Source organism: Dermochelys coriacea, chromosome 3, assembly GCF_009764565.3.
Source record: "Dermochelys coriacea isolate rDerCor1 chromosome 3, rDerCor1.pri.v4, whole genome shotgun sequence".
In the NCBI taxonomy this organism is placed as follows: Eukaryota; Metazoa; Chordata; order Testudines; family Dermochelyidae; genus Dermochelys; species Dermochelys coriacea.
Window position 1 is genome coordinate 109,964,598 of NC_050070.1, and position 24,253 is coordinate 109,988,850.

The 24,253-nt window shown below is 41.9% G+C and overlaps 1 protein-coding gene across 3 annotated transcripts in view; it reads left to right on the forward strand.

Annotated features, from left to right (window-relative positions):
- AIG1 (androgen induced 1) overlaps nucleotides 1–24,253 on the forward strand; it is a 200,121-nt gene that overhangs the window by 118,171 nt on the left and 57,697 nt on the right. The window contains exon 4 of one of the 3 annotated variants that reach the window (XM_043511125.1): nucleotides 8,846–8,939. The exons of the other annotated variants lie outside the window; for them this stretch is intronic. Coding sequence (XP_043367060.1) covers nucleotides 8,846–8,911 — 66 coding nt within the window. The 3' untranslated portion in view covers nucleotides 8,912–8,939. Of the gene's footprint in view, nucleotides 1–8,845; nucleotides 8,940–24,253 lie in introns of those variants that run through there. 3 annotated transcript variants of the gene reach the window in all.

The window sequence follows — 24,253 nt, forward strand, 5'->3', positions numbered from 1 at the left end:
AAACTCTTTACAATGACCAGGTCTGTGGCGGCCACCGAGGGGGCAGATCTCCTCACGGAGCTCCTGCTACACAACCCCCAGCTCCGTGTGCAGGTGGCGGAGTCCCGCTCGGTGCGCCAGAGGTTGATCCCGGCAGAGGTCACAAGAGTCGGAGACCTCCTGGACTATGACCAGTGAGACTGGCTGGATCCCCTGACGCTCGCTCAGCGCATGGGGCTTTCCAGACCTTATACTCCCCGGCGCATACTTCAGGAGGTGAAGGCCGCTTTGCCGCAGGCTGCTCGGGTTCATCTCCACCGGGTCCTGCACGAGGGCACGCCCCGCCCACCCATTACCCCAGGCCCGCCGGACCTTTTAATTGGACCCCTGGACCCAACCAACCCCTTCACCCCTTCACTAGAAGCCGGCTGCACGAGATGCAGCCGGTCTGCTTTCAAACGGTGCCAAGAAAACATCTCTACACGCTCGTGCTCCACACCCTTCACGCCTGCACCCTCGTGTCCCACCCCGATACAAAATGGCGGGACCTCCTGCCACCTTCGGAGGGTGAGGAGCCCCGGTGGGCCAGCCTATATTCCACCTTAGTCCCAAGGCCCGCCGGGGATGTCAGTTGGCGGCTCCTTCACGGATCCGTGAGCACAGGCGTGTACTTGGCGTGGTTCACTTCAATCCCAGACACCTGCCCCTTTTGCGGCGCGAGGAATACCCTGGCACATGTCTACCTGGAGTGTGCCAGGCTGCAGCCCCTATTCCGGCTCCTCACCAATATCTTATTACGTTTTTGGTTGCACTTCTCCCCTCACCTTCTCATTTATGCACTCCCTATCCGTGGCCCCACAAAGTCATGGGATCTCCTGGTCAACCTCCTCCTGGCCCTAGCTAAAATGGCCATCTACAAAACCAGAGTGAGGAGGTTGGGCGATGGAGTCTCCTGTGAGTGTGGGGCCTATTTCCGATCCTCGGTCCGTTCACATATCCGGGCAGAGTTCCTCTGGGCGGCGTCCTCTGACTCCCTTGACACCTTTGAGGAGCAGTGGGCGCTGTCCGGGGTTCTCTGCTCAGTGTCCCCGTCCGGTTCCCTTCGTTTGACCCTTTGACCACATTCCTGTCCCTGTTATTTTATTAGTTGTCCCCCGGAATTTTTTGGGTATCTAGGTCCTGTGGATCCCCCTTTTAGGCTGGGGGGGATCCTTTAGCAGTGGACGGGCTTCGCCCGCCAACTTCCCGGATCCCAATAAGACTACTTTTCTATAGCCATCTGGCCTTGACCTGTCACAGTACCCAGAAACTTTCAGTACAAGCTGAATCAGAAGTAGAATGTCTGTCTGTCTTTCTTTCATTCAGTCACATGCACATTTCACTCAGCCAATTTCTATTCTGTTAATAAAGTTTTTATATTAAAAAATGGCACTTCTTAGACATTTTGAAGAGAAAATGAAGTATAGTATATTGTGTCTTAAGGAGTTTTAAATCTTTACTGGAATTTAGTGACCACTGGCAAATATAAAATCTGTTTGAAGTCAGGAGTCTGACTGGACCACTGGCTAGCTAGGCATCAGCTTCTATAAAGAATGACTGAGTCAAACTACTTTTGCCACTAGTTATAGTGTTTCGTCTTTAGACATTTTTTTATTAACCTTCCATACTCTAGGTGAGATTAGATGAGCCAATGGGAGGATCTTGTGATCAGCAGGGTCTTATGTTTGTTGCTTCAGTAGTCTGTGCAAGATAACTTTGGAAACAACTCTAAATTATACTTCTGAAAGGGGAAATTTAATTAGTTGAGTTTGTCTTGTTTGTCTCCATGGAGTTTTTGTTCAAGTCAGGAGTTCTGAAGCTAAGGGTAAAGAAAAGCCACAGATGCAAATTAAAAAAATCTTTAAAAAATCACTCTTCATTATTTTATTGTTTAGTTTTATCCCTTCCCCAGTGAAATAGCTTATATCAAGTTTCATCTAACCATCTAGATGACAATGATGTGGGTTCTTGACCTGAGGGTCATGCACAAGAATCGGGGGGGTCACAACCACCCTGCCCTTCCCATATTGTTAAGTGGTGGAGGGGATTCTTCACTAGCTCTGGAAGTGGGTCCTGGAGTGAAAAATAGTATGAAAAAGGTTGAGAATCACTGCTTTAAACCATGAGTTGTAGGAACTATGCCTCTAAGGCTATGTCTACACAGCAGCTGGCAGGGTGCTTCCCAGTGCAGGCAGACAGACTTGTGCTAGCTCTGCTGCAGCCAGCACGTTAAAAATAGCAGTGCGGCTGCAGTGACACAGGCATTGCCTTGGGCTAGCCGCCTGAGTACATAGCATTAGGTTCGGGAGGGACGGTACCCAGGTAATTAGCTGATGCCACCCTCAATGCCACTTTGACTCCATTGCTATTTTTAGCATGCAAGCTCAAGCACACACCTGTCTACCCACGCTGGGAAGCACCCTCCCAGTTGCTGCATAGACAGAGCCTAAGAGACACAGCACACAACTTGCAGCCCAGGGAGAGCAACAAAGGTGTCTCTAAGCCACCTTTATACCCTCAATCCTGGGCTGCTCCAGAGGCCCAAGAGGTCTCCAGGATGAACAGGGCCAGGGCCGTGCATAAGTTTATGGCAGACTCTCCGGGCTGCCCAATGGATTGCAACTCTGTCCGGAATCCAAGTGTTACATGATGCCATTCCAGCCCTGGAATGCCCCCTACATTAGGACTTGTGAGGAGATCTATGGAAGAGTAGCCTGACAGCTGTTCCCCCGGTGTCTGTGCTGGGGGAATCCTTCTCTGGGAGTTTACAGAGCTTGTAGGGCCCCTGTGCCTTTTTAGTCAGCGTGAAAAGGCTAGAGTGCAGGTGAAGATCTCACTCTCTATTTTCTTCCAAGTCATTTTGATGAAGTTAATCAAAATCTTCCCTTTCAGAGCTTACTTCTTGGATGGTTCTTGGTGAAATAGGTCTAATTTTTAAAATATTTTTCTCAGGATAAATGTGTGTCTGTCTGGATTGTGATAGTTTATACTGGATGGTGTGGAGTACTAGGTGAAACTTATAAAATGTATATGAATATGGATTCCTGCCTCTGAAAAATGTTTAATAACTATGTTAATCCCTTTATCCCTTTCATGCTGAAAACATATCTTCTCAAACAAGGAAATGTATTACAGTTTAGTTTTCTCTTGATGTAGTTTCTCATTTGATATATACGGTGAAATCCTGCCCCTACTGAAGACAATGGGAGTTTAGCCATGGACTTCAGTGCTGCCTGGATTTCACTGGTGGCTTACTTATTTTGAGCAGCATGTTCACCTTATTTATTGAAAAAAATAATTTAAAAATACCATTAAAAATTACCAGAGTTTTAAAGAATCTTCTAAGCTTGTTTTGAATTAGTGATAGTTTAATAAGGCAAGGAGTAGGGGGAATAAACAGGAAGAACTGGAAATATTAGCACATAGGCAAAAAAAGACCTGGTAGTAATGGGGGACTTTAATTGTGCTGAGATCTGTGGGAAAGGTAATATGGCAAAACACAAAATTTCCAGTAAGTTCGTGGAATGCATTGGGGACACCTATTTTAGGCTTGATTCTGACCAGCATGGAGGAATTGGTAGTGAATCTGAAGCTGGAAAGCAATACGTGAGAAACAGATCATGAAATTATATATTTCATGATTCTAAAGAAAGAAAGGAGCGAGAGCATCAGAACAAGGACAATGGACTTCAAAAAAAGTAGACTTTAACAAACTCAGAGAACTGGTAGGTAAGGTCCCATGGGAAGAAAATCTAAGGGAAAAAGGAGTTGAGGAGAGCTAGCAGTTCCTGAAGGTGACAGTAAAGCACAACTGCAAACTATCCCGATGTGAAGGAGAGCTAGGAAGAATAATACGATGACAATATGGCACCAACAGGAGCTCTTTAATGACTTGAAAATAAAAAAGGACTCTGACAAAAAATGGAAACATAGACGAATTGCTAAGGAGGAGTACAAAAGAATAGCACAACCATTTAGGGACAAAATCAGAAAGGCTAAGGCACAAAATGAGATACAGCTAGCAAGGGACATGGAAAAAGCAATAAGAAGAGGTTCTTTAAATACATTAGAAGCAAGAGAAAGATGAAGGAAAGTGTAGGTTCTCTATTTTGTGGGGAAGAAGAGCTAATAACTGATGACATCAAGAAGACTGAGTTGTTTAATGCATAGTTTGCTTCAGTCTTCACTAAAATGTGACCAGATACTCCACACAATTAATATTGATAAGTGGAAAGAAGTGCAAGCCAAAAGAATAGGTTAAAGAACATTTAGATAAGTTACATATATTCAAGTCAGCAGGGCCTGATGAAATTCATCCTAGGGTACTTAAAGAACAAGCTGAAGCAATCTTTGAGAACTCATGGAGGATTGATGAGGTCCCACAGGACTGGAGAAGGACAAACATAGTACCTATCTTTAAAAGGGGGAACAAAGATGACCCTGGGTACTATAGATCAATCAGCTTAACTTCAATACCGAGTACCTAGAAAGATACTAAAACAAATTATTAAACAAGCAATTTGTAAGCACATAGAGGATAACAGGTTATAATGAATAGGCAGCATGGATTTGCCAAGAACCAATCATGGCAAACCAACCTAATTTTCTCTTTTGACAGGATTATTGGTCCAATATTACTGGATGAGGGAAGCATAGACATGATACATCTTGATTTTAGTAGGGTTTTTGACACTGTCCCTCATGACATTCTCATAAGCAAACTAGAGAAATGCAGTCTAGATTTACTGAAATTATTATAAGGTGGGTGTACAACGGGTTGAAAGACCGTAGTCAAAGAGTAGTTATCAATGGTTTGCTATCAAACTGGGAGAGCATATCTAGCGGAGTCCCGCTGGGGTAGTCCTGGATCTGATACTAATCTAGATTTTCATTAATGACTTTGGATAATGGAGTGGAAAGAAATCTTATAAAATTTGCAGATGGAACCAATGTGGGAGGGTTGCAAGCACTTTGGAGGACAGGATTAGAATTCCAAATGACCTGGACAAATTGGAGAATTGATATGAATTCAACAAGATGAAATTCAATAAAGATAACTGCAAAGAAATACACTTGGGGGAAAATCAAATGCACTACAAAATGGGGAATAACTGGTTAGGTGGTAGTACTGCTAAAAAGGATCTGGGCTTTATAGAGGATCTTAAATTGAATATGAGCCAACAATGTGATGAAGTTAAAAACAAGGTTGCTGTCATTCTAGGGTGTATTAACAGGAGTGTTTTATGTAAGACATGGGAGGTAATTGTCCTGTTCTAGTCGGCACTGGTGAGGCCTCAGCTGGTGTACTGTGTCCAGTGCTGGGCATCGTGCTTTAGGAGAGAGGTGGATGAATTGGAGAGAGTCCAGAGGAGAGCAATAAAAATGATAAAAGGTTTAGAAAACCTGACTTCTGAGGAATGGCTAAAAAAACTGGTCATGTTTAGTCTTGAGAAAATAAAACTGAGCAGAGACCTATTAATACTCTTCAAATATGTTAAGGGCTATTTTAAAGAGGATTGTGATCAATTGTTCTCCATGTGCTCTGAAGTTAGGAGAAGAAGTAATGGGCTTAATCTGCAGCAAGAGAGATTTAGGTTAGATATTAGGAAAAACTTTCTAACTATAATGACAGGGTTTCAGAGTAGCAGCCGTGTAGTCTGTATTCGCAAAAAGAAAAGGAGTACTTGTGGCACCTTAAAGACTAAAAAAATTATTTGAGCATAAGCTTTCGTGAGCTACAGCTCACTTCATCGGATGCATTCACTGAATGAAGTGAGCTATAGTTCACAAAAGCTTATGTTCAAATAAATTTGTTAGTCTCTAAGGCGCCACAAGTACTCCTTTTCTTTTTTCTAACTATAAATGTAGCAAAGCACTGGAATAGGCATCCAAGGGAGGTTGTGGAATCCCCATCATTGGAGGTTTTTAAGAACAGGTTGGACAAACACCTGTCACGAATGGTTTAGGTTTACTGGACCCTGTCCAAGCACAGGGGGCTGGACTTGATGACTTCTCAAGATACATTCCAGCCCTTCTTTTCCATGAGTCTGAAAGGCAAGTTATTTCTTTTCCATCTTACTTGCCACCCTCTTTGTTGGCTTACATGCTACCTAAGGATAAATGGCACAATGGAGAATTTATCCGTGGATCTGTGTCCACAGCAAAATAATTCCAGAAATTGCTAGCATGTAGACATTTGTTTGTGCACTTCAAACATACTTGACCAAATCCTTAATTGTCAAATGCCCAGAAATGATGCATTTCTGCTGAGCAAATTATGAGAACATGTGCACGCTGTGGAGGTGATGTCCAAGGCAGGTCTTCAGGGAAATGTTGGGAACAAAGAGTGGGCATGTTGCCTACCAATGGAGATATGGTTAATGGGTTTGTGCACCCTTCAGATAGGTTTGGGCCAGACCCCAGGTAAGAAGAGGTCACAAGGCCATATCTGCTATCTCTTCACCCCCATGCCCACAGCCCAGTTATGCAGCTGACGTCCATGGAAATCATTTTGGCACAGAAATTTTCCTCCAGGTCCACTGGCTTTTAGCATATTTTGGTTCTAAACAGGCATTTTACTTGGGCTTTGCACATGTTTTAAAGATTGGCCCTTAATCAGCTATATCAGAAAATAAATATAAATGGAGGCTAATTTTTAAATATATAAATATATCCTTATGACTTCATTGTTTGATCCAGCAGGAAGAGGAGAAGATAAACCACGAGAGAGAACATTTTTGTTCATACACTAATACAACTTCCAATTTTAGACAAGGAACTAGAAGAAAATAATTGGAAGCACATGCCTAAATTGGCACGTGAGCTCAATGATAGTTTTGTTTGACAAGACAAATTCCACACAAAAAGAGAATTTGGGCCTGTTGAAGATGTTAAGGTTTACACCTGTGATCATGTTGTAAGTGCTTTTGGTAGGCAGGGAAGGGGCAAGAGAAATTCCTTCACATTTTTGACAAAATTAAAAGAGAAATTGAACATAGTGCATGCCTTCTGACCATGGTAATTCAAATCCCTTTGTGCTGATACATTGTGAGCTAATGCTTCTGTTTTACAGGAGGAAGGAATAATTAAAATTTAAAATGTAGTTGGAAAAAATATCCCACCTTTTATTATTTGTGTAGTGACAACATATGAGGTAGGTGTGTTATGCTTATAAGAAGACCACAGGATCTTTATCAAGGGAAAAGGCAATACGCCGCTGTCATAAATATAAAGGAGGGGTGACCACCTTTTCTGTATTCAGTGCTATAAAATCACTCCTGGCCAGAGGCAACATCCTGTTACCTGTAAAGGGTTAAGAAGCTCAGCTAACCTGGCTGGCACCTGACCCAAAGGACCAATAAGGGGACAAGATACTTCAAATCTTGGGAGGGGGAAGGCTTTTGTTTTATATTTATGACAGCTGCGTTTATTGAAGATACAATCATTAGCATATGCATTCAATCACACCACACACACACGCTGTCCTGCCAGTCGATGTTATAGTTACCAGTCCAGATCAATCTAGTGGCCAGCTAGGTTGATCTCGAGTAGGGAGGATCCGGGTTCTGTCAATCGCAACACGATGCTCCTGGGAAGTCTTAGCAGGACGAACCCAAAGTTTCTGGCAAGGCACCCTGTTTATATAGTGATTTTTCTTGACTGGGACCAATGAGTTTTGCACCGTCGTGCTGTAATCAATTGTTGTTTGGCAAGTGCTTGTTTTTTTAAATTGTCCTTATTTATCATTTTGGTATTTTATTAATTTTTGTAGGGACTCATTCCGTGCTGGTTTTGATTATCACTATTTTATCCCTATTGATAGGAGCCTGTCTCATTTTTAGAGAAGTCAATATGCCCTCCTCTGACATTTCAATAGGGGCATGTTGCAGCCTCCTGGCGCCCTTGCGTCTGTCTCTGGTTCCTCCCTAGACCATCTGGTTCAGCAATGGCCTTCACACTTATTTTTTAACCCACACATTCCTGTTTCACACACAAAACAGAATTAATTTACACAGAACATTTTGAACAGGAACATCAAATTGCATTGCAAAAGAAAACAATCATGGCATTCTTCTACTTATTTTAAAATGCTAAACCTACAACAAATTGATGACCCTCAAAGGATCTGTTACTGCCTTGAAATCAGTCCAGACACAGATTCTGGCTGATGTATCTCTACCAGTAGCCCATTAGGCCATTCCTTTCTGCTATTCAGAAAGGGTGGCTGGCAGGATATGATCAAATCATACACTAATACATTTAATACATGTCACATTATTATTCTTTATTTTTTATTTTAAATTATATAAAATACAAACATAAAATTCTACTACTACATGTGCAACACTTAACAGTGACAGCAAGACTATAATAGGGTTAAAAAAAGAACTAGATAAGTTCATGGAGGATAGGTCCATCAATGGCTATTAGCCAGGATGGGTAGGGATGGTGTCCCTAGCCTCTCTTGGCCAGAAGCTGGGAATGAGCGACAGAGGATGATTACCTGTTCTGTTCATTCCCTCTGGGTCACCTGGCACTGGCCACTGTCGGAAGACAGGATACTGGGCTAGATGGACCTTTGGTGTGACCCAGTATGGCTGTTCTTATATTCTAATTATGTTCTATAACAACCACATTAGATCGGAGGCAGGAGAAGGAGGCTAGTTCGTGCTAGACAATTAAAGGCTAAGCATGGTTTTCTGTTACTCAGGTCAGTGGGGTTGAGGTTCTTATTGTTCCAGAATTTTGACCAAAAATGACAAACTTTTCAACTAAGTTGTTTGCCTTTTTTGATCAGCTTTATTGTTATCTCCTTACCCAAATCCAGTGGACCCCAGCAAAAGTTCTAGACTCTTGGCTCCCTGAGGCTATGCTCTCTTTCTACCTATACTGACTTCCCAGTCTCCTCACACTCTGCGGCTGAGCTCCCAAACTTAGCTGGAAAAAAAGAAAAGGAGTACTTGTGGCATCTTAGAGAATTTCCACCAAATGCATCCGATGAAGTGAGCTGTAGCTCACGAAAGCTTATGCTCAAATAAATTTGTTAGTCTCTAAGGTGCCACAAGTACTCCTTTTCTTTTTTGCGAATACAGACTAACACGGCTGCTACTCTGAAACTTAGCTGGGTAAGTGTGTTGGGGGCTTGGGAATGGCTGCTGTGATTTATTGATTTATTTATTTGCGCTGCTGTGCCATTCTCAGGCCTCTAGTAGAAGACTGACTCTGTTCCTGGAGGTGATACGCAACAGCATCTTGTCCACCCTGCCCTTTGTGAAAGTAGTTTATGCCATACCTGATTCCAAACCAGCTGTCTCTAAACCTGCCCAGAAGTAATATTCACTTCCGGAGGATGTCTCTGGTAGCACCCGTGAACCTGTAAGAAGCATATTTACATATCTGATTCCTGGCTCTAAAACCCTTTCTGTTATTTGCATTACAGTAGTGCGCAGGAGTCTCAGTCCTGCACCAGGATCCTATTGTGCTAGGTGATCAACAAACAAAACAAAAACATAGTCCCTGCCCCAAAAAATTTATGATCTGTATGTGTCTGCCCCTCAGCAAACAGGGTCCATGGCAAAGGGGAATGGAGGGCTCACCAATGTCTTCCATTCTGAAGCTGCACTTCAGAATTCGGGCTTCAGAATCAAGTGTTAAATGTAACTACCTGTCAAGTACTCACTTCTCAGACTTCTTGTGCAGCTGCTGACAGAAGGCGTGGAGGGGGGAATTTCCTCTGAGGTGGCTACCATTGAGACGTCATTCTCTCACTGTCATTTTCCTCACCCTTTTCATCTTTCACATCCTCAGCAGCTACTTAGGGCTGCTGCCTCTTGTCATGCCAGCTGCATCATCACCTCCTGTTTCATGTTATGTTTATACAAAAAAGAAGCTCTTTCCAGATTTACAAACTGACAGGCAGCAGATTTTCTGTAATACAGCTGCAAACAAGGAAGGACTGGTTCTTGAACAATGTGCTTGTACTAGGAGATTTAATTCCTTGCTGATCAAATCACAGCACCAAATGGTTGACCTACAGCATCCTGGGTATCTGTTTTCGTGATGAAGACCATTCTTAGGAGAACCTTGTTGGCTGCTGACCTGTTCCCTCAGTGACATCACTCACAGTTTGGCTCAGGCTCTTTTTTCAGGGCTTCAGCTTTATTTCTTCCATCTGAAAACTGGTAACAGATTCCACATCAATCATACTCCCCCCTGTCCAATACCATGAACAACTTGGGGTGTTCTGCAGGTGCCTACAGGTTTCCACACTACAGACCACATGCCTGAGTGTCATCATAAACTGTGCTCTTTTCTCCCTTAGCCAAGGAGCTTCCTCTCAGAGTCTTCTTGCTCCTGGCAGCTCTTCTCCGTTCCTGCTACAGGCTATCTGCCTGGGAATCCACCTGCTCCATGATCTGAAAGAAAAAAAGAAAAGAAAAAACACTTCTGCAATGAAAGGGAGACCCAGGTGCACTTCTACATAGGGTGAGTCAGGCTGCAGCCCCTCTAGCAGATGACAGAACGAGGAGTAATGGTCTCAAGTTGCAATGGGGGAGGTTTAGATTGGATATTAGGAAAAACTTTTTCACTAAGAGGGTGGTGAAACACTGGAATGCGTTAACTAGGGAGGTGGTAGAATCTCCTTCCTTAGAGGTTTTTAAGGTCAGGCTTGACAAAGCCCTGGCTAGGATGATTTAACTGGGACTTGGTCCTGCTTTGAGCAGGGGGTTGGACAAGATGACCTTCTGGGGTCCCTTCCAACCCTGATATTCTATGATTCTATGATTCTATGATTCTTCTGGCTCCTTCAGAAACTCTTACTGAGGCTCTGACTGCACTTTCCCCTACTTGTTTATCCTAGTACACCTTATCCATGGCCCCATGAAGTACATGAGACCTTGTCAACCTCTTCCTGGCACTGGCCAAGATGGTCTTCCAACACACCAGCAGGAGGAAACTAGCCGAGGGGTGGTGTGTGGAATGCTCTCCAGCTGGGCCATGTCCACTGACTCTTTAGACACCTTTCTGGAGCAGTGGGAGCTGTCTGGGCTTCTCTTCTCAGTGTCCCCTTCCGGTTCCCTGATTTGTAACCTTTGGCCTCACTCCCATCCTTGTCTTCTCCTTCTTTGTCCCAAATAATCACTTGTGGCCTGAGCTCAGTGGTTCCTCCCCAACAATTGAGGGGATGGTCCTTTAGCTATGGGCAGGCCTAAGTCTGCCATTTCCTCAGCTACCACAATAGATATACGAACCAACACTTTCCTGGAGTGCTTTCTTCCTCCCACCTCCTAGATCACCTAGAGTAACCTTCCTGCTCCCTGCAGCTCTGTTCCCAGCTGAGTTTGTGTAATCAGCTGATCCCTCACTGATCAGTCGCAGCTGAGAAGTAGCTGATCTGTCACAGGTGAGGTTGGGTCCAATCCCCCTTAAAGGGCTAGCGACACTGGGACAACTCTCATAATACAGATAACTTTTAAATGAACACAAAGATACTCTCATAATTATGTGGTGAGCTCCATAATTATCTCTTTATATTTAGATATTCAGTTTTCATTTCCTTCTCTGCTTATGCTTTTACAGATCAACAATGTCTGAAGTGGAATTCAGTTGTACTGATCACCACTTGTAATGACTGTTTGGTGGCAACACAACTGAGATCTTATATTCCTGAAGCCACTTTCCTTCCTTGTGGCCTTTTATGGCACAGCCCCACCTTAAGGGTGTCAAGTCCTATTTTATCCCATTGGAGCTATGACTCAGCAAGGCAGAATACCTCTCACAGCACGGCAGTGCACAGAAGGCATTACTTGTTGCTACATTGTTCTTAGGAACTACAGCAAACTCCCCACTGTGCACCTCGCTAGCTGCACGGGCAAGGGAGCATGGCAAAGAATGACTCGCATCACAGAGGGAGAAATCCATGACCTTCCCAGAGCACAAGGACTGTGCTTGTGCCCTGTTTCTGTGTAATACTTCTGGGTAGGAAATGGTCTTCCTGTCACATGAAACAGCTAAAAATGTTCCTGTTCCCCGTTGAGATGAACCTGAGACTTTTAAGTTTTCACAGGAGGGAGGGCAACCTCCCCACACATAGAATACCCAAAAATCCAGTGGTTACGGTACTCTCTTTGGATGTGGGAGACAGCCTCAAGTCCTTTCTACAGACCAGGGGAGTGCCCTAAATACTGGGCTATAGAGTCAGTCTCTCTTACTTGCTCTGGCCTAATGAGTATTTAATTGTTTATACATAGAACAGCTTCAACAGGACAGGAGAGACTAAGAAAGACCCATCCTAGAATAGCCTGTAGTCTGGTGGCTAGGGCACTTACGTGGAAGACTGAGGTTCAAGTCCCTGGTCTAAATTGGAGCTATTAGCTATTCTCAGGGAGTCTCTCTCTTTCTTTAGTTTTGAACAGAAATTCCATCCTTGACTCAAGAAACCTTTCCCAGTGAAAGTTTTGTTGAAACTGGTGCATTCCTGTGAAGAATTTTGGTCTCAACTAACTGATATTTTCCTTCAAAAAAAGAAGTTTCATCTGAAAATTCATGACTAGCTCTACTGTGTAGGAGTGTGATTCTTACCACTTCCCCCTCACTTTTTTGCACTCCAGTAGAATAGCAAGGCACAATATAGCTTCCAGTAATGTCTTTGGCCCTAGCTTATAATTATTAGTGGGGCTTTTGGCACCAAGGATCAGATAGGAAGGAATTTCTTTGATTTTCTTTGATATTTCCAAAGGTAAGAAAAAATGCACAAGTGCCTCTTTTCTGTCGGAAAAGCATATTTTGTCATGTAGGGCTGCCAGTTACAGCCAATTACAACCTGACTGACCAGCTATGATACTCAAATACCTAACAAAACTTGTTCTTTCCTTACGAGATGGAGATTTTACTTGTATGCCTGAGTCTGTTATGTATATAGTTTGGGTTTTGAACCTTACATAAGTAGTAATCTTTTAATTTTTGCTTAATTCAGTAAGGTTCTTCTCTCTTTAAGTGTGGTGAAATTGCTCTTCACTTGAGAAGATACCATAAAAACAGCACTTTAAGGAAGGAAACTTTTTCTATTTGTCACCCACCCTTTCTTTGCTAATTTAAATAAATTTTTAAAAGCTGGGTGGAAAATATATTTTCACTGCTCTTAAAAGGGTTCATTCAGTCTTTCTTTAGTAGTTCAAGTGGTTGGTATTTCTGCTGGCTTCTGAAATATATTACAAGTCACAATCTGGAAAAAGTTCTTAAGCGGTTCCAAGTCTTGTTGCTGGATTTGGATACATCGTTGGGTCTTACTCTCTAGCTCATCCTTAACAACTGACAAAATATTTACTCTGCTCAGTACAGAAAAGGATAACTTTTTCCAAAATATTATACAAAGCTGGAGTCTGAACACAGACAATGAGGCAAAAAATTGGACCTATCCACCAAACCATTTAGTTGAATCATTTTCCAGAGTGCCATGAGAACTGAGCTTCAACAACTCCTTGTGCTGCACTTCTTGAAATATAGGAGGGATGAGTAGGTAGCCAGGTCCTGAATAATGTAAACAGGAGGTATCCAGGTCTGAATAATGTCAACTGTCCATGTATTTGTAGATGCATTTAATATGGGGGAGTTCATTGCTGTATGAATAAAACCTGCACTGCATAACAAAACATTTGTTTTCATTAAGCTGATCTCATATTTTCAAAGTGTCTAAGTGCCTGAGTGTCTAATCTCAGATGGATAGATTGTTGCTTCTGGCCTTGTTGTCTTTCAGTCAGTTTTTGAGTGGAGGAACAGTTCTTAATCCATTAAAACCATGGTGTAAACCTTAAAGTGGAACATCCCAGAGTACTGTTAATGTATCAATCAGGAAAAGCTATTTTTAATACTATTTCTTGCTTATTTTGAAAAATATATGGGTTAGGAAATAACTCTGACCCTACTAAATTGTCCCCAGACAATAAAAAACAAAATTTCGCACAGACAAACAAGTATACCAAGTAATAGGTTTTCTTCTGTATATGTGCTGTCTCAATGTGATTCTTTGCACAAGCGACTCGTAAGTAACTATCTTCCATTGTCTTTTAAACAATAGTATATTGTCATTGTTAGATCAAACAGCATAGCATATCTCCAGAAATAAGATCACACCTCTTTACATACTTAAGAAATGCAGGGTAGTGTCGTCAGTATTTCTGGCACATAGATCCTTTGTTTTTTGTTTGCTACATGTAGATTTCAGTATTTTTTTCCTCGCTATAAAATTCCAGAAATAACAAGCAGTTGTTCAGCTCTTGTGTTTCAGAGCCACATTATTTTTTAAGGTAATTGTTTTGTGACAGAATTTTGTCACGGTTACCATTGCGTTTATATCCATTGATGTCATGTCACTGTTTTCCCCTGCTACTTAAAATAATAAGCAATATCATCTTCCATCTCTCTAAGAAGCAGAATGACACAGCTGAGGTGACTGCAGAGATTTGGGGGCGAGGGGTTGAGGTTTGTTTAAAAAAATACTAACAGATTGAAATGTCTTTCCTAAACACAGTGAGGTGCATCTGAGTTATGTGTGAGTGCGCTCTACAAAGCAAGGCAGATTGTGCTGCTGTAGCCCCAAAGTAAGCAAATTCTTTGATTCTTGCTAACTGATCCAGATCAAAATGTTCATAAGGGCAGGTACAAAATATCACACACTCCAAGTGGAAAAGCAAAGAGCCCCTGTTTGAATTTGTTTAGGAAACGTAAGAAGATTGGTCCTCTCACTTCCCTTCTAAGCCTCTGAAGAAGTGACATGAAAGTCCTGTGAATGCTGTTCCCTTGAACCTGTTTTGAGTTTATAAACATTAAAGTCAATTGGCCAGCTTTTTTCACCGCTATATTCTTGAGATGTTTATGTAACCTCAGGAGGAGGAGATGGCTTTCAGTGATGTAACTTAGTATTTGAAGCGCTTAATTTATATTTTAGACACCAGTGGTTAATTATTTATTAAATCATTGACAAATTGCAAGCATGTACAAAAGAAAACTAAGATCACAATTCACTTAATGTAATTTTGTCAAATGGAAACCCTCTAAATATCTTGTGTGAAGATTGCTGATTTTATATGTAAATGACAAATAGGAAAAAAGTCTGTACTGTGTTTGTATCTAATGTTTCATTGCTAAATAAGAGCAACACTGCCACAAATCAATGAACATTTCCTTTTGAAACGTATACATTGCCAGTGTACATATCTGCTCTTAAAACCCATTCATGATGAAATAACAAAGTAAATATCGGAGCTATTGTTCTTCTAGAAACCAAACTTTTCATATCAAGGAAATGTGGAATCAGATAAAGCATCGTTGTCAGCCATTCAAATTAACATCAGCCACATCATTATTACTTTTGTTTGGCATTCCTTAAAAAAGTCACAGTATCTTCATGCTTAAAAAATGTTCAGACCACTGCAGTAGGATTTAACCACACATTCTCCTTATATAACGGAAGACTTGGGGCTAGATCTCCTACACTACTTTAAAAGGCTCAACAAATATACATATATGTTTCCAACACCACTTTGGAATTTTGCCAGCAAAAGTACTAAATCTTTGATTGAAAGAGATTAACCAGAGATTTTAAAAAAATCTTTTCTTATATGATTGAGCAGCCCTGGCCAAGTACTGACATATATGATTTCCTCCCCCTTATATTTTTTTTTAAAATAGCAAAACTCTTCCTTTTTCTTTCTTTCTTTCTTCCTTTCTTTATCAGTGGTAGTCAAAAAGGTCAATTGAAGGTCTGCTTAAAATAAAGTTAGACATGGCCATAGATGGCTTATTCTTTAACAAGATTGTACAAATATTTTAAAATTTGGAGAAGATGAATATATAATATTGAAAAGTAATCAATTGCTGAAAATATTCTAATTCCATATCTTCGGGGCCAAAACATGAAATTTACATGTCTGGCATTGTTGTACAATAACTCAACTTTACAATATAATATAGTTACGGTCTTTAAACTATCTCCTGGAAGCTGGACACGTGGAGCAGAGCTGTACGGCAGCTGGGGGGGTCACCTCAGGTCCCCAGCTGTGTCTCATCCTCACTTGGCTACTGAACACCCCAAACATTTTCTCTACTTTGGGTAGGAGAAGGAAGGCCTGGTGTAAAACCTCCAAACCTCCCGTATGCCACCGAAGGATTCTCTTGTACCAGCAAAGCTAGTTTTGTGGCTGCTTCACACGGGCAGATCAGTGCCGAATAACTGCAGTGGGGGCCAAGGTCTGGTCTTCTATATCTTTATCAAAATCAGTCATTTTAAATTAAGGGAATCAGTCTTAGATTCAATCAAATCAAAACAGACAGAATTCACTGTAACTTATGGGAATGTTTTTGAAGAAACATGATGGAATCCAAGCAGCAGCTTGGAGAGCCTCTGTTACATTTAATGCAAAGCAGAATGTGAAGGAGAGGTTAAAACAATAACTTCTCCTCCTGCCTCTTCCCCTGCAGTATTCCCAGAAAGTGTGGCTACCACATATTTACAGTTTCTTTGTCTTCCAAGTTCTTCTGTCATCTCTGAGGAGACATCATGAAAAAAGGAAGAGAATTAGAGCTGGACTCTCCAATTTGCTACATCCAGCTTCTGCTGTTCGAATGGTGCAAAGTGGGCAGAAACTGGATGGCAAAGGCCAGCAGAGAATTCTCCTTTTGCAGGGGAAGTCTTTAGTGCTGAAAAGCAGATGGAGGCCAAACCACTTCCTACAGCAGCTGGTCTCCAAACCCTGGTGTAGGGCTTGTATCTGATGGGTTTGGAGGGGTTATGGCAAAGCGCAGCTCTGCTGTGCTGATCTTCTACTTGTGCAGGGTCAGTTAGGACAAGTGACCTTAGAAACTTTTGCTGGCATAGCAATATTGGTTAGCGGTGGCATTTTTTACACACTTCAGTAAAAGCCCTCATGTAGATGCAGTTATAGTGGCATAAAAGGGTTTTTGTTGGAATAGCTTATTTAGCCCAGGGAATTAGTATAAAGTGCAGCTAAACTAGGAGGGTTGGCCAGTATAGCTCTACTGACTTTGCTCTACCTGCAAGTCTTTTCTCCTATAGATTACATTTTAGGAATCTTGTACCAGTGACATCAGCAGCTTTAATTTATCCAGGGGCCAGGCAGCATAGGATCAGGGATCTGCAACTGGTTCCCAGCAGTCCCCTCTCTCCCCTGCTTCTGACTAGCACTTGGATGCAGTGGAGAATTGAGCCTCTAATGTCTTCTTTAAATTTAACACAATCACCCTGATCTCAGCTCAGAACTAGTGGAAGGTGGCAGCAGATGATTGTGGTTTCCTGGTTCAGAGCTTCATGGCTTTGGTGCAAGTTATGGCAGCCCTAACATAAGCCACTGGGCTTTATATCAGTGGAGAATCAGTTATAGTGGAGCTTCATTCCACCACACACTCTTCCATCCCAGGTCCTGCCCGTGGAACTCTCGTGACATGTCCCCTCCTTCCCTTTATAGTGGGCGTGGTGGGAGGAATTGGTGTAGAGGACAGAAAGCTCACGTGTAGAAGGGAAATATCCACTAGTTATTTTCTGGCATTTGAAGGTCAATTTGTGCTGCTAATACAGTGTATGATGCATTAATCCCACTTCCCTGTATTGTAAGTCTGAGACAACTTCTTGAAATCCTTATTTTAATGAATAAAATATTTTATTATTGTATTACTGTATGGTAATTGCTGAGGCCATCTGATGAATTCCAGTTAAAGACTTAAAGGTAAATACGAGCTATCAGATCTGAAAAGCTGAATGTTTTAGACATTAAGTATTCTTCTTTAATTCAGATGTTTTATTCTGAATTTTTTTCATATATGGCCTTTCAGTTTTGCCAAGACCTACTATAAATATTCACTTACAGCTTCTAAAATTGTAATCTTAACATGAAGAAGCATGTTTGTGTGGCTCCACTGGATATTTTTTGACAGTTGTTTGGCACAGCCTCTTGTAACAAGATGATAGAGACTCAAGAATAGAACCTGATCATAAGGGCTGCCATACCCTTGGCCAGTGAAGGGTCACATCACTGAAAGACTATGCAGTGTAGCCTGGTTTTCAGTCCTTCCTTAGATGTCATTAAAGTCAATGTGAGCTGTGGGTGCTTGCACCTCTGACAATCAAGCTATGAGTCTTCATAAGAGGGAGGAACATCCAGAACCCTGCTACAGTGTATGATTTTAGCTTAAATTAACTGGGAATAGCATGATGAAGGTTTTAGAAAGTCCACTACCTCTGTGTCCTGCATTTTGAAATGAATTCTTAAACGAGAAATCCAAAAGCGGTAGCTGTGCCACTTTGTGTAGAGGAGAATTCCCATGAGAGGCTAACATTAGTCTTAAATGAGACCTGCCAAGCACAGATTTTGTCAGAAGCCAAATATTTGAGGAGGATATTAACTCAACTCAGAACCATTTAAAAAGTGTACAGGACTTCACTTACTGTGACAAAAAAAAAACAATGGTGGTCCGTGAACAAAAGGAGGTGTTCGAATCAAGCAAGATTATCAGTAACTAGTGATATTTAAACTGAAGACTGCTCAAAATTAGTTTTTGTCCAACTCTGTCTGCATATCACCAGGATTTTTATCTGAACTCCCAGAGATGGTGGGGGAGAAAAACTGTTTTACATTTTCTTTTGCTCAAGCTGCGTATCCCCAAGACTGTCCAGGTGGAATGTAAAGCTTGAGTGCTGTTTGTTGGGATAGACAATATTCAGGAAACTACATAGTACTTTTCCTATGTCCCAAACTTTTCCACTATCAAGGTCAGCCCAGCTCAGTGGAGGATGGGGGGTCTGGCTACACCATATTAGAACATGTGTTAACTAATATGGTAGCTTACACAATGTTAAATGTGACAAGGACTATCATGTAGTTATCTGGTTGTGGTTAGTCCTATGGGTTTGGAGCACAACAGGCATTGTCTATACCAAGCGTTTCACCTTATATTGCTTTAAGTGTTACATACCGTGTTTTAACACTGTAACTTACAAGTGTAGGTATGGCCTGAGAAGCTACGTTTCTGCTGAATTATTTCACCCATGTAGAAAAATTCAGGAAAAAGAACTATTTTCTCCTCATCCTTGCCTCTGTATCTCTGACTTTGGCCTTAAATAGTATGTTTATTACATTTCATAACTAGTTTGGAAACTTAGTTGTCCTGACATAAGTACCTCTTCATTTTAATGGTGAAAAACCTACAATCCATTCCCCACATCCTGGTATTACTATCTTCTGGAAATACTTCAGTTATTGCCAGCAAACTGATTTATTATTTATTATTCAGCTTCATAATGTGTTGTATCATATATCTATGCTTGTTTCATTATCAGACATTCACCAGAGCATGATGAGTATCTGCGGCATAGGAGATGCAGCTTAGAACAAAATGTGCTGTTATTAAGGTACCATCTCTGTGTGCCAGCAGTGGCTCTATAGCTTCTTCAGCACTGGTCATCTCCTTACCTGGCAGCTTTACCTGCAAGCTTCAGGGATTTCTTCCCACACTTACCTTTAATTTATCAAACCTAATTGTGGCTGAGCACTGATTAGGTACTACAGGGTCAGGGTACAAGTCCCCACAGAGAATGCTGTTGCTGTTGCTGATGGTGATTATAAAACAATGGATTCCTTGACATTGAAACAGTGATTCTGAGTGAGGATGATGGAGAAGTAGGTATTGCAGACTGATGGACACCAAAATATTTTGTGGTTGGCGAGGAGAAGGAACAGTGGACTCACCCTTTGCTCCAAGGAAATCTTACACTAAGAGCTCCCATTTAAAAGTCCTACTTTCTGCTACAAACACACAAAATATAGATGTAGTATGAAATGGTGGGACTGATGCCGGGGGAGTAGTAAGGTGATGGTGGTGATTCAAACACTGGTCCTGCTCATAAGAATTGGCATCATCTGTGCCCCATGTGTGATGGGTTGGATCACAGAAACCCCTTTGGGATTGCCACCTGGTGTGCCTAAACTACCTCTGAGCCTGTTTTCCTTGCCAGCTTGGGACTTCAGTCCCTCGCCTGGTTTGAGCCAAACATGCTTGCCTGCTGCAAACACAGTTCCAAGTCTGAACCACATCCCCACAACCAAAAGCTGCAGGCTTAACTGAAAACAGCTTAAGAAGTGCTCCTGTCTCCAGCGCTCAGATACCCAACTCTCAATGGGGTCCAAACCCCAAATAAATCAGTTTTACCCTGTATAAAGCTTACACAGGGTAAACTCATAAATTGTTCGCCCTCTATAACACAGATAGAGAGATATGCACAGCTGTTTCCCTCTCCTCCCCCAGGTATTAATACATACTCTGAGTTAATTAATAAGTAAAAAGTAATTTTATTAAATACAAAAAGTAGGATTTAAGTGGTTCCAAGTAATAACAGACAGAACAAAGTAAATTACCAAGCAAAATAAAATAAAACACTCAAATCTAAGCCTAATACAGTAAGAAGCTGAATACAGATAAAATCTTACCCTCAGAGATGTTTCAATAAGCTTCTTTCATAGACTGGATGCCTTCCTAGTCTGGGCCCAATCCTTTCCCCTAGTACAGTCCTTGTTCCAGCTCTGGTGGTAGCTAGGTGATTTCTCATGACTGCAGCCCCCTTTGTTCTTTTCCACCCCCTTGTATATCTTTTGCACAAGGCAGGAATCCTTTGTCCCTCTCTGGGTTCCCCCACCCCTCCTTCTAAATGGAAAAGCACCAGCTTAAAGATGGAGTCCATTTCAGGTGACATGATCACATGTCTCTGTAAGACTTCATTACCCACTTGCCAGCACACGCATATACAAGAAGATTTATAAGTAAACAGAGCCATCTACAATCAATTGTCCTAGGTGATAGGAGCCATCAAGATTCCAAACCACAATTAATGGCCCACACTTTTGCATAATTACAATAGGACCTCAGAGTTATATTTCATATTTCTAGTTTCAGATACAAGAGTGATACATTTATACAAATAGGATGACCACAATAAGTAGATTATAAGATTTGTAATGATACCTTACAAGAGACCTTTTGCATGAAGCATATTCCATTTACATTATATTCACACATTAGCATATTTTCATAAAATCATATAGAGTGCAACATCACACCATGTTGATGCTGTCAGTGGGGGAGAGAGGAGAGTGTGGAGAGAGCTGCCACCTGTTCAGGTTTTCTGAGGATTGTCCCTTTTTGGAGGTGGCTGTCCTGGGAAATCTGTAGGGATGCTCAGCTGGCAGCTGGCCAGTTTTATGGGCTCACCCTTGTTCCAGATGTCCTGGTTTTTGTACCGCAGAATTGGCAAACCTAGGGATGGAGTGCAGCAAAATCCCTCCTCTCAGCTTCATCAGCACCTGCAATGAATTGGCAGAGATTAAAAAAAGCACCACCATGGGTTGCGTTCTTAAATGAAGACTCAGTATATCATGTATTTGCAGGATGTTAGCTAGAGTACTAATGCAAATAGCTCTCTGTTCAATTGTTCCACTTAATAATAGAGAGATATGTTGGGTGAGATAATATCTTTTACTGCACCAACTTCTGTTGGTGAGAGAGACAAGCTACAACAATCACTTAATAATAAAGCATCCCTTTTCAATATAAGGAGCACAAGTTGAAAAAATTGGGGTGTTTAGACCCCAGAATTATGTAGGGGTAGAAGGAAACCCACATCTTCAAAATAATAAATAAAATAATAATAATAATAATATTTTTCAAGTTCTTTTTGTCAGGGCAAGAGCTCATGGTTCTCAGAAGATGAATAGCAACTATAGGAACAAAACAAGTCTATATCAGTTTAGCAGGTTACCCCCCCCACTTCAGGGTGCAACCTGATGTACTGGAGTCCCACTGAGCCCATCAGCCTGGGCTCCCTCACCCTGTCCTGTTGTGCCAGGCCCTCAAGCCTCCTCTAACACACACACAGGTAGGGACACGCCCAGCTGCAGAAAGACACAGACACTGAAATCAGCTCTGCATGGGAAGAATCAGCTAGGACAGTGGTTCTCAACCAGGTGTCTGGGGCCCCATGGGCAGGTTTCAGGGGGCCCACCAAGCATGGCAGGCATTAGCCTCTCTAGGGCCCAGGGCAGAAAGCCAAAGCCCCGCTGCAAGAGACTGCAGCCAAGGATACTGAGCTCCACCAACCAAGGCTGAAGCTGAAGCCTGAGCAGCTTAACTTTGCAGTGCTTCCTGTGATGTGGGGGCCCAAGCAACTGCCCTGCTTTTTTTGCTATCCCTTAATGCCAGCCCCAGCTTTTATATGCAGAAAAACAGTTGCTGTGGCACAGGTGAGCCATGGAGTTTGTATTGAATGTTTGGGGGGCCTCAGAAAATAAAAGATTGAGAACCTCTGAGCTAGGGGATTGCCCAGGATTCAAGTGCATCCCCCACCCCCCGTGGTGCAAACCCAAAATGGTATTGTCTTGTGCTGCACAGGGAACCGTATAGTGTAAACTCATGTGGAGGAAGATAGGCACAGCTTTTTGCCCTCCAGTTATGAATTGCACAAATTGGTTTAGAGAAAACAAAACAAGTTCATTAACTACAAAGAATACATTTTAAGTGATTATAAGGGCTAGAGAACAGATCAAAGCAGATTACTGAGCAAATAAAACAAACGCACAAACTAAGTTTAAGACACTAAAGAAACTGGTTACAAGTAGTAATTTCTCACCCTAAATGTTGTTTAAAGCAGGTTGTAGAGTTTCTTGAAGACAAACTGCTCTTGCTTGCAGTTTAGAACTCCAGGTATTCCTTTCACAGGCCAGACACCTTTTCCAGCCTGGGTCCAGTTCTTTCTTCCCCAGATCAGTCTTAGGTGTTTTCAGCAGTCATCCTGGACAGGGATTCAGTGAAGAACCGACCCTGATTAACTCATTCAGGATTTACATATGATGGAAATCCTTTGTTTCTCAATTTGATCCCTACCCTACTAGTGGAAAAATACAAGCAGTACAAGATGGGGTCCAGTACTAGGTGACATGATCACATGACCCTGCAATGTCAAAGAAGCATCCCAGGAAGATGGGAGATTAGCATTTTCAAAGTCCTATTGTTCTCCCTAATAGTTCATTGAATAAACAGCCAGATTGATTGCATTTTGTCTGGTGGGCATTCCCCAGGTGCAAACACTTTTGTAATTGATACATAGTTAGTATTCCTAACTTCAGATATGGAAGTGATACATGCATACAAATAGGATAATCACATTCAGTAAATCATAACCTTGCCAGTGATATCTCACATGATTCATCTTGCATAAAATATATCTTTGTTATGCCATATTCATATCATAGCAATATTTCTATGAAGAATATGGGGCATAGTGTCACAATCAGTTTCTGTAAGGTGACAGGAAACAGAGTTTGGGATAAAGTACAGACCTAAGCTGAAATCAGGGATCAAACTGAGGACAAAAGAAGGCTTAGCAAGTCAGTTAAAAAATCAAATGAGCAATATGTCAATCAGTTGGCAAAGTTAAATTCAATAGGTAAATTCAAAAGTCAGCAGGAGGCTGTGGAATGAAGACTTTTTGGAGATGAGAGAATGATGATGTGACAGATCTGGAGCTGCTCTGTAATAATGTATTACTATGGTGTGTTGACCTGACTATTGGGCTGTTTACTGTATGACTATATTGGCTGAGTTTAATAGGGGGCTGTAAGGGAAAAAGAAGCAGGAGGGGGAAAGCAAGTCTCAAGATAAAACACTTCACCACAAACACTTGAGGGCTGTTAAGAGAAAATGCCAGGATAGGAAAAGACCCACACAGAACTGAGGCAAGTTTAAAAAGGAAGGCTCTCTCACCAGAGGGAGGATTTATTCAGGGGAACCAGAGTGACACAGGCATCCAATGGGATGTCTAAAGTGGTTAGGCCTGCCTAGGTTACCATCAGAAATGTGTAGGCTGTTTATTTTAAAATCTTCCTCCTCCCCCCACCCCAAATGCTTCGTTCCTACTGTTAAAATAAACAATACTTTGTTTGAAGAACTGATCTCTGTACACCATTGATCAGTCACCTGAAGGGAAGAACTGCAGGTACTCAATCACAGCCAGATCTGCTGGGCAAGCACAGTGGATACTCAGGATATGGTAGCTCAGGGCCTGGTCTGAGTCTAGGAGAATTGTGGAATTCCATCCTGGAATAGATAAAGCCATGAGGCCTAAGACCTGAAGGGCTGTGTGCAGAGAAATCAGAAAGGTAAGAGAGGTGTAGCT